At 32.2% G+C, this 15082-nt stretch overlaps 3 protein-coding genes across 3 annotated transcripts; all 3 read left to right on the top strand.

Annotated features, from left to right (window-relative positions):
* Positions 1-435: 435 nt before the first annotated feature.
* LOC143533078 (uncharacterized protein At4g14100-like) lies at positions 436-2367 on the top strand. The gene is made up of 2 exons (XM_077027950.1): positions 436-907; positions 1891-2367. Exons 1-2 carry the CDS (start codon positions 436-438, stop codon positions 2070-2072), a joined length of 654 nt encoding a protein of 217 aa, XP_076884065.1. The 3' UTR covers positions 2073-2367.
* A 2156-nt stretch (positions 2368-4523) lies between these two features.
* On the top strand, positions 4524-9086 carry LOC143533077 (protein NEOXANTHIN-DEFICIENT 1-like). Its single transcript, XM_077027949.1, has 10 exons — positions 4524-4737; positions 4900-5009; positions 6203-6286; positions 6390-6453; positions 6540-6586; positions 7398-7452; positions 7517-7637; positions 7714-7783; positions 7849-7905; positions 8731-9086. The coding sequence occupies exons 2-10, from the start codon at positions 4945-4947 to the stop codon at positions 8963-8965; spliced, it is 798 nt and encodes a 265-aa protein (XP_076884064.1). The 5' UTR covers positions 4524-4737; positions 4900-4944; the 3' UTR covers positions 8966-9086.
* Positions 9087-12854: 3768 nt separating this feature from the next.
* LOC143533112 (protein NEOXANTHIN-DEFICIENT 1-like) lies at positions 12855-15056 on the top strand. Its single transcript, XM_077027978.1, has 9 exons — positions 12855-13045; positions 13344-13427; positions 13533-13596; positions 13679-13731; positions 13847-13901; positions 13994-14111; positions 14198-14267; positions 14505-14561; positions 14779-15056. Exons 1-9 carry the CDS (start codon positions 12978-12980, stop codon positions 14987-14989), a joined length of 780 nt encoding a protein of 259 aa, XP_076884093.1. The 5' UTR covers positions 12855-12977; the 3' UTR covers positions 14990-15056.
* The last annotated feature ends 26 nt before the right edge of the window (positions 15057-15082 follow it).

The following is a 15082-nucleotide window of genomic DNA, read 5'->3' as shown; positions in this document are numbered from 1 at the left end:
TTTGCAAAAAGAGGGTGTAGTCATAACTCTCTACCCTTAAGCATTTTGCGTCACGTGACGCCCAATCACTTTCGGTACCAGTACCCGGTAAAATGGCCTTTTTTTATTTGCGTTATGTAAATTTACCCGTTTTCGTCCGAAGTATACGTACTGTAAATTTACTCGTTTTTTATTAAAAATTTAAGGCTCCAGCAAACCCGTCCAAGCTTCGCCACTACACATAAATCTCAAGCTTTATTTGAGACTCAAACTAAAAAACACTTTACCGGCTTGACTCGCTTCCAACTAATTTACAAATTAAAATAATATTCTTCGTTCACAAAGAATAAAAACAAACACAATATATATAAGAAGAATGACACACTCACACACATCATTTATCAAAATAAAAAAACCTATCCATCTATCATTCCAATCAACCTACTAACAACGATAATGACGATGACGTCACCAGCAACGACTTCACTACTACTTATCTTAATAATATTATCCGCCATTGTATCAACAACCACCACCGTTAAACCAACACCAACACCATGGCCACACCAATTCCACTCGCTCCTAATCATGAACTACACCGGCACACTCGAAACAATCGACCTGTGGTACGACTGGACCAACGGCCGCAACTTCAACATCATACAACACCAGCTCGGGAGCGTGTTGTATGATCTCGAGTGGAATAACGGCACTTCTTTTTTTTATAATTTGGATTCCGACCTCCAGCAGTGCTCGTCAGCTCAGCTGGAGGTCGGAATCCTCCGACCTAATTGGCTCGACGGAGCCAATTACGTCGGGCAACGTCACGTGGACGGGTTTTTGTGTCACGTGTGGGAGAAAGCCGAGTTTATTACTTATTATGAAGATGTTGTCACTAAACGACCCGTGCATTGGGTGTTCTATACGGGTATAGCAGATTATACACTATCTAGTGTTTCAGATTTGTTTAAATTGTAGCTTGTTATTTATAATTTGGGGGGGGGGGGGGAGGGGGAGGGATGTACAAAATTAGGGTTAATGTATCGAACCAAAAAACGAAACTTTGTTTTTTTTAGTTGGTTTTGTAGGGGTGTGCATAAAATTGAAAAAACTGTTTCAAAACGGAATAAACCGAAAATACCAAACTATTGAAACCAACGGTCTGGTTTTATGTTTTCGTAAAAGTCAAACCTTCACTTTTCACTTTCGGGTTTGTGTGTTAACTAAAACCCAAAAAAACGAACCGAACTTTTCGATTTTTATTTTGATTTTTAAGTAATTATATAATAGTTTCATTTATAATTGAACCTAATACTTTTCGCCCAAATGTGTAATAATCAATTAATTAGTAACTAAAAAAAATATAAATATGGGCTCAAATTCGTTAGTTTTCACCAGCTGTCATGCCCAAAATTTTCTATGGCAAAACGAAAGAAAACCGAAACAAAATGATCCGAAACCAAAACCAAAAAACTGAGACCGAATGGTTATCAAAAACTAGAGAACCGATAATTTGATTTTTGCCCAAAACCGACCTGACCCATGTACAACCCTAGTTGTTAGATTTCTAAAAACTTTTTGGTTTTGGTTTTGGTTAGGTTTCAGTTTTCTCAGTTTTGGCATTTGAGCTTAAAAATTTTAAGTCGGGAAAAGAATTTGCCCAAAACAATTAATTTAGGCGTAAATTATTTTGTTTATTAATAAATAATTGATTATTATACATTTGGGCTAAAATATTTATTAAATTCTTATAAATCACTTAAAATCGGAAATTCTGTTTGGTTTCTGCGGTTTTTATTTCATGCAAAACCAAAAACATAAAACCAAACCGTTGGTTTCAGTTTTATATTCGATATTTTCAGTTTCGGGTCGGTTTCTTTAGGTACTGATGATTTGTGGGTGTGAATGCAGGAAGAGAAGCACATGTAATGACATTTGAAGTAGGTGCAGCTCTTGAGGATGCAAAGTGGCAGGTTCCATGGTATTGTTTCGAGAAGAGTACTCCGGCTGCCACACTGGCGGACGTTAATAGCAGCAGCATCACGCATCGAGGTTTGGTCGATTTTGCCTCTCGCAGATTCACAAGTGTGTAACAGTAATTCACAGTGTGATCCTGTTAGTTTTTGTTCCGGCGGCTTAATAATAACCATTGTGTTCAAGAATGTATGTGTGGTTGCAAAGATCAGTTTTGTTTGTTATTACTCGGTTGGGTGGGGTTTTATGATTCGGTTTAGCTTATGGCTAAACATATTACTCAATGGTCAAGATAGTAAGCTTTAAGTTAACTAAACTTGAACTACATGAGATAACCCGAGGTCCCGAGACTATGGACCATAGTCTCGGGATTTATCAAACGGTCAAGTCAGTATTATATTTACATGATTTATGTTTGCATTTATATAGTCTTTACAGAAGTTTAGAGAGACACAGAGAGAGAGGGGGGGGGGGTATGGGCCGAATTAGAGGTGCACAGAATACCCAGTTCCGGACCTGACCCGGAACCGATTCACACCCGTATCCGACCTGGTGTTGGATTTCTCCCCGACCCCTACCCAGAACCGGAAATACCTGGTCAATACCCGACCCAACCCAACCTGAAACCCGAAAAAAAGAAAAAAAAACAGAAAACCCGGTTAAAATCTGATCAAATACCCGACTATACCCGGAACTGGTTTCTACCATACCTGGTTTTGACTTTTATTGACCATACTCGGAACCAGTTCCTACCCGATTCCGGTTCCTGAAAATACCTGATTTGTGCACCTCTAAGCTGAATACCCTTTTTCCGGGTATTTAAAAACCATATTTTCGGGTATAAATTGGAATTTTTTAGGGGTCTTTTTCCGGTATTTTCCAGTTCTTTTCGGGTATAGATCGGGTATTTGAAAAACCCGGTTCAGGATTTCTGGTATTACCGGGTACGAATCGGGTTCGAGTTTTGGTACTAAAATGCATACCCTATACGTACCCTACAGGTAGGGTTGGGTTCGGGTATTAAAAAACCCTGGTATAACAAAAATCGATTCCGGTTTTTTTTTTCACCTCTAAGGGGATACCTTACATCACACCTAAATATGATTGGGCCAAAAGCCCTTTGATAATCTGTAAATATTTGACTCATGATATCAAATGCTTCGCTATAAAAAAGTGTTATCATAATGATGTTAAATATGTGATAATAAATAAACAAAGAGTGTGTTCCTATTTACTGGTTACTAATTGGTATATGTAATGTACTAATGTGTAGTTAATAAATTAACAAGAGACATGTATCTACACGAAATACTTTATTAATTATATAATATCTTGGTACCGTTAAGTCATAATTAAAAAGTCAAAACCTTATCTAATATATTGGTACCGTTAAGCCATAAAATTATGTAAATGGTTAGACCACCCGTAGTGGCAAGTTTTGGGAGGCGTTATAGCCTAAAACGCCAGGGGCACCCCCCTCCCCTCCCGCGGCATTATGTTTTTTTTTTGCGTTTTGTACAAAACGCGTGTGAAAGGCAAAAAAATAATAATAAAATAATGGAGTTGAGACATTATGAGGCATTATGGAGGCTTTATGACTACACCTTATTTTTGTATAAAACCATAACTCTGACTGGGCGTCACGTGTCGCATAATGCCTAGAGGTGAGGCTTTAGACCAGACGGGGACGTATAATTTTGATGATCCACAAAACAAGAATGATCTTTGATTTTCTTTTTAGTTGCATCTTTCGCTTATTTTTCATTTTAGTTGCGTCTTTCAGTGAAAAATTAACTAATGACTTATAGGAGTTGAATGATGATTTTATTTTTATTATTTAAAAAATATACAATAAACTTATCTACAAAATTTATAGTTAAAATTACCATCATAAAAACTGAATAAACATTTACTAATTGATCAAATAGTAAAACTATTATTTCATAAAATAAAAGCTTATAAGTTAAAATTATTTATATTTTTAAATGAATTTATATGAAAGTGAAAGATGGATAAGGAGGTTGGATATGATAATCCCAACGTCCAACATGCACCACAATTTTACATCAACCTATATTCCTTCCACATCTTCTTTCTTCTCTTATATTTAATTAAAAACAAAAGCCACCAATATCAAATATGCATTTTATATGTAAATCTCTTTACAAATCAAGTTATTTGATTCACTTTAAATTACGATAATCTTCTGCTAAATTATTAAAAGACTTAAGACTGATTAAAAGACCATCTTCTAATTATTTAACATGTTTCTGAATTATTAAAATCATTAAAAGACCTGACCAACATACTCTGGGCTATATAGTTGAAAACAAGAGGTACTTAAGAACTATATGTTCGTATACCGGATCTATATACTCGTATATCATATATCATATGAAATGACTGATTTAACAAGCATTAGACGGATATCTAGTAAAAATCCTCTTTTATTTCTTACTATATTTTTATAAAAATATTTTAATAACAAATGTGAAATCCCTTAATTACCCTTGCAACAACATCCACATTACCTTCAACTAGATGTTGTCATGGTATGTCATGAGGCAGATGTTCAATTTATAAAGACCACATCACATGTGGTGTGTCATATAAAAAAGAACTCTCATTTGGTACACATCACATTTTAAGTCCTTATAAACATGACATGCATACACCCTATGAAATTACATAAATAACCTCCTTCTTGCCTCCTCTCATCCATTCTTGAGTTTCTTCTTCTGAATTTGCAGGTGTTGCTTCTTGTTAAAAAAACAATCTTTATAGGTAATTAAACAAAACCCTTCATTCTTAGTGTGTTAATTACAATTTTTATGATATTAATTACTCCTTGTATCATATTTTTCTTGAATTTGCTTCTTCTATTTCTGTTTTCTTGCTCTTATCTTATATATATATATATAGTTATTCATATGTATTTTTTGGCAGATTTTGTGAGGATTCATAGGTGATAATTAGTAAAACAAGAAAGGTATGGAGATTAAGGAAAACAAATGTAGTTCAAGATATGGTAAACCTCCTTGGATTTTTAAAGGCAGGCAAGTCATATATCCTAATATAGTAATATTCAATTATACTTTTAGATTAAACATGTATATATATTTTTTATGGAAAAATATGCGCATTTTTTCATAGGAGAAAGTTAATATATAAATTAAATTAACGTGCTAACTATGAGAATCAAGCAGTGTAATTGTATATACAAGTAGCACGAGAAGGCGTGTGTGGAGAATCCATAAGCCTTCATTCCTTTTGCTTTTGATACATTTGGGTCTCTTGCTCCCGATGCTGCTACGTTTCTAAAAAGAGTTCAGCGGGTCGTGCATAGTAACTCAACGACGCCAAAGAACGATAATTTTATTTTCAGTAGGATCGGTTTTGTTATTCAAAAGGGGGTGGCGGCGCAGCTTGTTACCCGCTTACCTGCCTCTTTATTGTAATTGGACCCTTTTATTTGAAATGATTTTATTAAAAAAAAAAAGTAGTGTAATTATGTAATTACATTGTAGTGTAATTTTAATTTCATTATACTATAATTACACTATGTTGTATATATAATTATCTACATGTTAATTTAATTTGCATTTGATCCAAACTCGTTATTAGTTGCCACTAATAAGATATTATTTTAATCAAACAATGCAACTAACAATCTATGGGTTTTATGCAATTAGTAACTATGGGCTTGTAGAGTAGTAATTGAATATAATATAAAAAATGACTTTCTATTGTGATCTATTCAAACAATGCAACTTACAATTTTATCAATTATCATATTATGCAATTAGAAACCATGGGCTTTAGGGTAGTTGAAGCGAATTTAAAACGAGTTTCTATTGTGATATGTCAGTTAAAAAGTTTTCGTTCGAAATTGTATGTATGTCACATTTTTTGATCATTGTAAGTGTGTATGGCGGAATGAAATATATTTATAAACCTACGCGCTTCGTGGTTTAAATTGTACGTTAATTTCTAGCTCTGATACCACGTAAAAGTGAAGTAAATTTTCTAGTGGATTCAAGTAAATGAATTAAAAGTTTACAACTAATGTAAAACTTTCAAGTTAATAATAAAGTATTACAAATTAATAACTATAATTAAAGACTACCAATAATAAAGTACTAATGGCTATAAGTCTGTAACTATAATTAAAGACTAAACTTTATTATCTCTGCATTTTTGTTATTTATCTAAACAAGTTTGATGCTAAATTGTCTTTATTACCCTTCAGTGCCTTGTATCAGTTTCATCTTGTGAAAGCAGAAATTGCTAAAGCTATTATTCCTAAAGAGTTCAGATTAGTTGAAGCTTTTGGGTATTATTATTATAACTAATTATTTATTTTCAAATTAAAAATGTTTAAAATAATAAAATGGTTTTTTACTTTAATATGAATAATATATGTACATACACTGCAGGTACACTTTAGGTGGATTTTTTCTTGCAAATTACAATGAGAGCCCATTTGGACCCTTTGATGAGGTTAATTTCTTCATTTAGCTATTAAATTATTTAACTTATTAAATTAATTAATAATTACTTAAGCAAGTTAACTATGGTTTATTCAGCTCGTGGCGATTGCTGGAATCGTTTGGAACCCGCCAACGTCCCACGCGTGAGTTTAATCTTGACATATAACAAATAACTATTTTTCTTCTCATATAAAAGGCTTAACTTCCACATTATATTAATAAAAAGGATAAAACTTCAAAAATAGTTTTTCTTAAGGGAATCTGGCAAAGTTACATAGTGTTGACGACTTGACGTGACGCTGATGCGGCATTTGAAAGCCTGTTAGCTTAGAGGATTCCTCTAAATGAAACTATTTGAATGTGTGAACCCGTTTTGACCTCTTGGTGTCAATCGTGTCGGGTTGGCGGGTTGAAATGCCTAACCCGAACCCGACCCATATCATTATTCGTGTCAAAACCTTCAACCCTGACCCGCACACACATATATACGGCTCGACCCGAAAACGACCTGTTTAACCCATTTTGAATAATAATAATAATAATAAAATAATAATAAAAACAAAGTTGATATAATTTAGAGTTGGTAGAGTAAATAAGTAATATTAAATATTTCTTTTCAAAAATTATTAAAAATCTTGAAAAATGAATTGAAAATTACAAGTGTATCTTAAGAAAAATGGAGAACGGAAAAAACACAAATAAATATATAATCATTAAAATTTTTTTAGTAGTTAAACCGGTTAACGAGCCAACCCATTTTTGTAGGATCAACCCAAACCCGACCCGTTTTTAAACATGTTGTGTTAATCGACCCGAACCCCGATCTGTTCTTTTAAATGGGTCGTGTTAGTCGACCCAAAACCTTTTTTTTTCATGTCAGGTTCGGGTCATGTCAACAATTGCCGCCCCTACTATTACCCAACCCTCTCAAATAGTTGTTTCCATGAGTTTCAGATGGGCAGCAAGGGTTTATGTGAACAGTGATAACGCATGCGCGCATGGAAGAAAGGTATTTAAATTTTAAACATAGGATCAAACCGAAATGAAGATAAAAGATTAGATTATATTCTCAGGAATTCGGGCTTCCGAGTCAAGTTGCCACATTTTCAAAAGCCGGCCCCCAAATGATTCACGTTGCTGAAACCGATGGTCCTGTGACAACGGACCTCTATGACATTCGACTCCAGTCTCCTAGTATGTGGATCGACATCTTACTACTTGTTTACTCTAGGAAAATTGAATGTAATATGATCATATGCTAAAATTATAGTTTTGAAGATGAACCCGTTGAAGTGGATGGCTTTAGGACCGACGATCAAGATGTCACTTCCGAGCTTTAGGTACGCTTATTATTGTTCGGTTTTTGCAAGTCTTAGTAACTTAAAATAGTGTGTTTCTTTTGTAGTGGACACACAGAACATATACCTCAGCTTCTTAAGTACAGTTGCCAGATTGAATGCAGGTTCATTTTCAAGTTAAATTTAATTTACGGGAAAAATTCCCAAAATAATATTTTTTTTCAAGATTCGATAAAAGTCCCTCCAAAACCCCTCGGCAGAGACAAAAACCGAAGTTTTGAACCAAATACGTCTTCGCCGACGAGTTTTGTTTCAGCCAATCAAAATCTGCCACATGTTCCAAATCCGTCGGCTCAGACAACTTTTGAACAAAACACGTCAGCTCGGACGACTTTTAAGAAACCCGTCGTTTTTATCAAGTTTTGAATTTTTTTTAATATTTAATTATTATAATTAATTTCATTTCTATTTTGTTTTTTTATAACTTTGAAATATAAAGTTTTGTAATTTCGAATATACAGTTGAGACGAGCTTATTTTTATCTACGTGTCGACATAAATTTTATTCAAAACCGAGTCGGGTCAAGTTTTTTATTGAGCATTTCGACATAAATTTGACCTAACTCAATTTTGAGTAAAATTTTATCGTCACAAAGATAAAAATAAGCTCGTCTCAACGGTATATTCAGAATTTTATAAAACTGTATATTTCAAAATTTATTAAAGAAACGATATATAAATGGAATTAATTATAATAGTTAAATATTAAAAATAAAAAAGAAATTCAAAACTTGGTAAAAAACGACGGGTTTCAAAAACTCGAATTTCAGAAACGAGGGGTTTCGTAAAAGTCGTCTAAGCCGACGGATTTGGCGGGGCTTTTATGAAATCTTGAAAAAATGGTTATTTTGGGATTCTCTCCCGTCTTTAGGGTCATTTTGGTAATTTTCCTTTATAACTTATTTAAATCATTTGTCTCACAATGGGCAGGGTGAAACCAACATCACCAGCAAGAGTTTTAGGGTCATTGGACCGGAACAACACCGAAAATGTGGAGTCGAACGAATGTATAAAGAAGCGAGAAATGAGCATATTAGTGACGCTTTCAAAACCGATATTAGCACTCGAGTTTAACTGCTTGAAAATGGAGGTTCAACCTCCTGTTGTAGTCTCCAAAGGCTCACATCAACCCTTAAAACATGGGCTTTCATCATATCCATCTTAGTAATAGTAACCATTGTATTTAAAACAAGAGTCACACCAAATGGAATACATAGGATTGAATAATTAATTAACCTTTTGTATTCTTTCTTTCACTTGAAAAATTTTTGGAAAAATAGTTTATTTTGGTATACCTTTTGGACTTTGGTGTTAAATACTAGAATATTGACCCGCGCACTTTGCGGCGCGAACCAAGGAAAACCCGTCCCGACCCAAAGCCAATTCGGCCAAAACCCAAGTTTGCCTGAACAAAAATAACACTTTTGTGAGTGCACCATTCGACCTCGACATACGTCGGTTTGACCCGCGTGTTGTGGTACCCGGGCGTAGGGCGTGGTAAGTGACAAAGAATAAAATCATAAACATGATATATATAACGTGGAAAATTAGACAAAACCATTGAACCACACACGGGCGTTTCAGTGTTATAACTCTCAAAATTCAAACCGAAATATTAAACGAAAATTGTAAAAAAAAAGTATTAAGGGCCAAAGATGAATATGTAAAAGAGTTAGGGTTAAAAATGAAAAATGTTTTGTAACAGAGTTTTACAAGATTAAAAGTATAAGGTTAAAAGTGAAAATTAAAATTAAAATAAAAAAACTTTTTATGCACAACGTACAAGTTGTGATGCATAAGAAAGTTGATAATTGTATATATATATATAATTATATAATTAACTTGAATTATATTGTGATGACTGTTTTCAAGAACCCCTAAAAATTTAAGGTCAAAGGCTAAAAGAAATGGTAGCTAATTTTTTTTTTTTTTTTTAAAAAAGCTGCTTTTAGGATTTGAACTCGATATCGTTGTTTTAATAGACCGTCACCTTTTTCCTTTTCATTACACCAAAGAACAATTTTGTAATGTTTTTAAAATAATTTTATATGTAAAATATATATAAATTTTTTCTAACTACTATGAAGTATGAACGACTGTCGAATGTGGGCCTTAGTTAGTCGCTACTTCACCCTTTCTCCAGACTTGCCCTCACCTATGAATCTATTCACTATTTTTTATTTGTGATTTCGTGGTTAGGCATTGAATCTAGAAAAACAAAAGACAAATAGACGAAAAAATTGAATGAATAAATAATAAAAAATAAAAAAAGTATTGTTTTCTATATTAATTTTCGAAACACCTCTCTTTTCAATGAATGCCCGGAAAATTCAATCTAAAATTCAATATTCAATAATGAATACAAATATTTTTAAAATTTTGATACAAAAGAACTCTTTATACCGTCCATCTGTGTATGAAAACCAACCATCAAATCTAAAACCTTATTGAATAGTTCAAGAACAAAACATGTGTTATTAAGCCAAATATTAGATGGGTCTAGCATTACTAAAATGCATGCGAAAAAATGGGTTAGCTTATGCTAGCGAGTTATAATGTTTATCATTACAAAGCACTTTTATTTATAAATAACATGTCAAGTCAAATACGAGTATAAAATACTAACACAAACATGACATGGCGGACCTATGTAGCCCACTATGGAGTCATGAGAATTTAGTTAATTTCCGCGTGTATATAGAGATGTATGTATGGTTTTTTCGTGTCTCCTTTGTTTTTTTAATTTGGATGGTGACTCCATTTTTGAATATCGGAGAGAGACGGAGAAAGAAATGGAATACTTTGTAGAAGAAAAATGTGGAAAAGAATGTTAACGGTGTCTTTTCAATATTTATATTTAGGTTAACAATAAGTTGTGTTTTGGACAATTTTTTATTAAGGATACTGCATTTTAGTAATTCAAACTTTGAGCTATTGGTTGACGTTAATATCAGCTAATGGAATGTACAAGAACAGTCTCGACTATTAGCCTATTTTCTTTCATTTTCATTAGGGTTAGGCTAAACACACATATTCTGAAAAATCATAAAAGTTGTCATATTAGACCCTGAAAAATTCATTATTTTTAAGAAATAGTTTTATAAAATATAATAACTAATTTTTTTTTTCTTAAAAACTAGGTATGTATGTGTGTAATGTGTTATCCTTCATTGACTTTGTTGATGTAACATGTTATAACAATGTCATACTAATATCATGTTTAAAAACGTTATTACATAGCACTAACATGTTTGCTTCACGTCTTGTATGGTTGGCTTTTTATTTTGTCTTCTTATTATATTAAGAAAATATTTTAATTCAATTCAAAAACACAAAATGAGAAATTATAAAGAGTTATTGAATTTTAATAATCTCAACTTTAAGCGGAATTTATCTTAACTTAAAAATGTTTTCTAACAATCTCAACTTTCAACTAGGGGGTGTATGGGATTTAATTATTTGATCACACTTTATGACTTATAACTTATGAAAAGGTTAAAAAAGTATCTTTGATTACTTATTATGTAAGTGGAAAAGTTGATTAGTCACAAACTTGTGTCTTATAACTTATAAGTCATAACTTAGTGGCAGACCTAGTTCTTATTTTCTTGGGGGGCGACATCGGGACTTAACACTAATTTTAAGAGGGGTGATCAGGATTTTCACATACAAATAACACTAATTTTTTTTAAGTTACCCCCCCACCCCACCCACTCCCAGCCCATCACCATCACCACACAAACACCCAAATCGATTATATCTATACATTTTTGAAAAAAAAAATATTTATTTCTAATGTTTAAACCCAATTACTCAACTAATTTAAGATCCAAAGTTTTTTTTTTGTCTTCGGGCCAAAAAAATTTCACAATTCTCAGCGACGACCGTAAGCGACAACTTTGTTTGATTAGGGGCAAATGGTCATCATATCAAGTTAGTACTAATTGATAGCAACTTTGTTGTCTATAGTAGTAAGTCATTGCTTATTGGCAACAACTTTGTCGCCATTCTTTGAACTAATTTTGGTACACATTCTTTTCCTAAGTGCATATTTTTTCTTGTTTTCTGGATTGATATTCCAAGAGTATCATCGAAATATTTCAACCTGAATGTGATCTCATCACGATTCATAAGAAATATAAAGTTCCCACAAATTCTAAACTAATATATTGTATATGAAAATGTTAGTATAAGAACGTATAATATTGAAAAAAAATAATAATAAAAACTTATAAAACTTAATAAAACATAATTTAAGTGTACGTGTTATGTATAACACGTTCTCAAGACGGACTAGTGGGAAAAAAAGAGAAAGAAAGTCGACACACAAATATAACTATAAAGAAAATAACTAAAATATAGACAAGTATTTGGATCAACTACAAATGACTTTTATCGTGAATATTGTACAAATAAATAGAGTAATTATTATTACACTATATTATTTTCATAACATAATTACCCTAGTTCAAAACTGTAATTACTCTAGTTATTTGTATATTTAGTATGCTAATATTATTCATGGATAATTATTTTTCATATAGATAATTACAATAATCAAACTAATATATATATATATATATATATATATATATATATATATATATATAGGATGAGTATCATTACAGAACTGTTAAATTATTTAAGAACTTGAAGGAACCATTGAAACCTAACGTTTTTTATAAATTTTTTTGTATGTTAACGTTCTTTGAGAGTAGTTTTATCATTTTCTATATCTATATCTACGATTACAATTTTGAAAATTAGTTTTTATACAGATCTATGTTTTGTTTTACACCTATGTAAATTTGTTAGTACATAAATTTTACATATATGTAAACTTGTGATTAATGTATGTAATCAAATTTTTTTATATATAATATGATAAAACTACTCTTAAATAATGTTAATATATAAACAAAATTAATAAATTGTTTGGTTTTTAAGGGTTCCTAAGAGTTCTTAACTATATATATATATATATATATATATATATATATATATATATATATATATATATATATATATTATATTAATTACTCCTAACATCATACTTTCTTGCATTTTGCTTCTTCCTTTTGTTTTCTTGTTCTCACATCTCACCTTCTCTATATATATGCATGTGTGTACATATAGTGGATATATACATTACTAATAACTAGTAAAACTATAAAGCAATGAAGATTATGCAAACCACATGTAGTTCTGGTTTTGCTGGTAAACCTCCTTGGGTTTTTAAAGGCAGGCAAGTCTAATACTAATATTCATTATGTTATTTAAAAAAATCAACAATTAATATACATTAATCTTTCTACCAAGATATACTTATTTTTCTATAAAAAAAATATAATTTGTGGGTTTGATTCCCATTTTTAATACCTTTACTATCCTTGCAGTGCGGGTTCGTAGGCCCTAACTAGTAGCGAAATATATAAGCTAATTTTTCTAAATAACATTAATATTATAACAATAGATATAGTTATAAAATCTAATACAGTGAATAGCTAGCGACTTACCGATGATTCGTGAAACTCTCCTCGCAGTGCCGTGTACCAGTTTCATCTAGTGAAGGCAGATATTGCTAGAGCTATCATTCCTAAAGAGTTCAGATTAGTTGAAACTTTTGGGTATTATTATTATTTTTTTTTCAAATTAAGAATTTATTTAAAATGGTTTTTGCATTTTAATATTGTTTTAATGCAAATACACATGCGCGTGCACACACGTTGAAGGTATACTCTAGGAGGGTTTTTTCTTGCAAACTATAATGAGAGCCCATTTGGACCCTTTGATGAGGTTAATTAGTTTCTTCTTTTAACTATCAAATTATCCAACTTAATCTATAACTAATTGAAAAAAATTACCATGTTTTATTCAGCTTGTAACAATCGCAGGAATCGTCCGTAACCCGCCTATGCTAACGTCTCATGCGTAAGTTAATCTTCACTTAATCACCAATAATCAATGTGTTTTAACCACTTGACTCAAAACTTAAATAATTGGCTATGTACACTTCATTAAGTTATGTTGTTTGCATGAGTTTTAGATGGGCAGCAAGTGTTTATGTTAACAATGATAACGCGTGCACGCATGGAAGAAAGGTACTTAAATGTGTGATCAACCCGAATTTGATATATTTTCGAGGACTATTAGCATTCCAACGATTGATTAAAACACATGAAGATATTCTCAGGAATTCGGTCTTCCAAGTCAAGTTGCCGCTTTTTCAAAAGCGAACCAAACAATTCACGTGGCTGAAGTTGACAGTCCTATGACAACGGGCCTCTATGATATTCGACACGAGTCTCCTAGTATGTTGATTGACATCTTACTCAAGTTGATTTTTACTAGTATTGTTTATGTAATAAGATCATATGATCATATGCTAATATTATAGTTTTGAAGATGAATCCATTGAAGTGGATGGCTTTGGGCCCGACGATTAAGATGTCACTTCCGAGCTATAGGTAAACTTCTTGTTTTTCTTCGGTTTCGAATTTTCTGCAAGGCTTAATAGTCGACCAGTTATATAATTACCATATCTAGAAGGTATTCAAGCGTAATATTATTCTGTTTATTTTTTATAGGAATATATAGAATAATACTACACTTGAATACCTTCTCGATTTGATAGTTATATAACTGGTCAAGTACTTGGCAAACAAGAAGACTTATTGTGTTTTTTTGTTGCTTCGAAATTGTAGTGGCCGCACAGAGCATAGACCTCAGCTTCTTAAGTACAGTTGCCAGATTGAGTGCAGGTTCGTTTTCATGCGAAATTTTAACTTATTTGTATTATATGACGACGGGTACGTATAAATGTAGTCGAGTCAAAACTCATGTTACTAGACTACTGGCTCGAAATGTATTCAGAATCAACTCATGTTATTTTACGAATTTAGCCTTTGTACATATTTTGACCAGACATTCGACTGACTCGTTTTTGAGACCCCTAAACATTTGTCTTACAATGTGCAGGGTAAAACCTACATCGCCGGCAAGAGTCTCGGGGTCCCTCGGCCAGATTAATGCCGAAACTGAGTCGAATGGACATTTAAAGAAACGAGAAATCAGCATGTCAGTGATGCTTTCAAAACCGATATTTGCACTAGAGTTTAACTGCTTAAAAATGGAGGTTCAACCTCCTGTTGTAGTTTCACGTAACCCGTTGGAATTAAAACAGGAATAAATAATTAAATTTTTTACATTTTGTATTATTTTTCCACTTAATGTTTCAAAAAATTAAAGTATAATTAAACATGGTTGTAGTTTTTAGTAGCAT

Source organism: Bidens hawaiensis, unplaced genomic scaffold (assembly GCF_021521415.1).
Source record: "Bidens hawaiensis isolate Kalapana, Puna unplaced genomic scaffold, B.hawaiensis_p1.1 tig00009618_1, whole genome shotgun sequence".
In the NCBI taxonomy this organism is placed as follows: Eukaryota; Viridiplantae; Streptophyta; class Magnoliopsida; order Asterales; family Asteraceae; genus Bidens; species Bidens hawaiensis.
Note: the sequence above shows the minus strand (reverse complement) of the source record. Positions and strands in the feature narration are given on the sequence as shown.

Excerpts from the sequence above, each read along its gene's own strand:
- LOC143533077 (XM_077027949.1), top strand. The coding sequence starts at position 4,945 with ATGGAGATTAAGGAAAACAAATGTAGTTCAAGATATGGTAAACCTCCT. Across the intron at positions 6,454-6,539 it reads CATTTGGACCCTTTGATGAG|CTCGTGGCGATTGCTGGAAT; the intron begins GTTAATTTCTTC and ends TGGTTTATTCAG. Across the intron at positions 6,587-7,397 it reads AACCCGCCAACGTCCCACGC|ATGGGCAGCAAGGGTTTATG; the intron begins GTGAGTTTAATC and ends CATGAGTTTCAG.
- LOC143533078 (XM_077027950.1), top strand. The coding sequence starts at position 436 with ATGACGATGACGTCACCAGCAACGACTTCACTACTACTTATCTTAATA. Across the intron at positions 908-1,890 it reads GCATTGGGTGTTCTATACGG|GAAGAGAAGCACATGTAATG; the intron begins GTATAGCAGATT and ends GTGTGAATGCAG.
- LOC143533112 (XM_077027978.1), top strand. The coding sequence starts at position 12,978 with ATGAAGATTATGCAAACCACATGTAGTTCTGGTTTTGCTGGTAAACCT. Across the intron at positions 13,732-13,846 it reads CCTATGCTAACGTCTCATGC|ATGGGCAGCAAGTGTTTATG; the intron begins GTAAGTTAATCT and ends CATGAGTTTTAG. Across the intron at positions 14,562-14,778 it reads AGTTGCCAGATTGAGTGCAG|GGTAAAACCTACATCGCCGG; the intron begins GTTCGTTTTCAT and ends TACAATGTGCAG.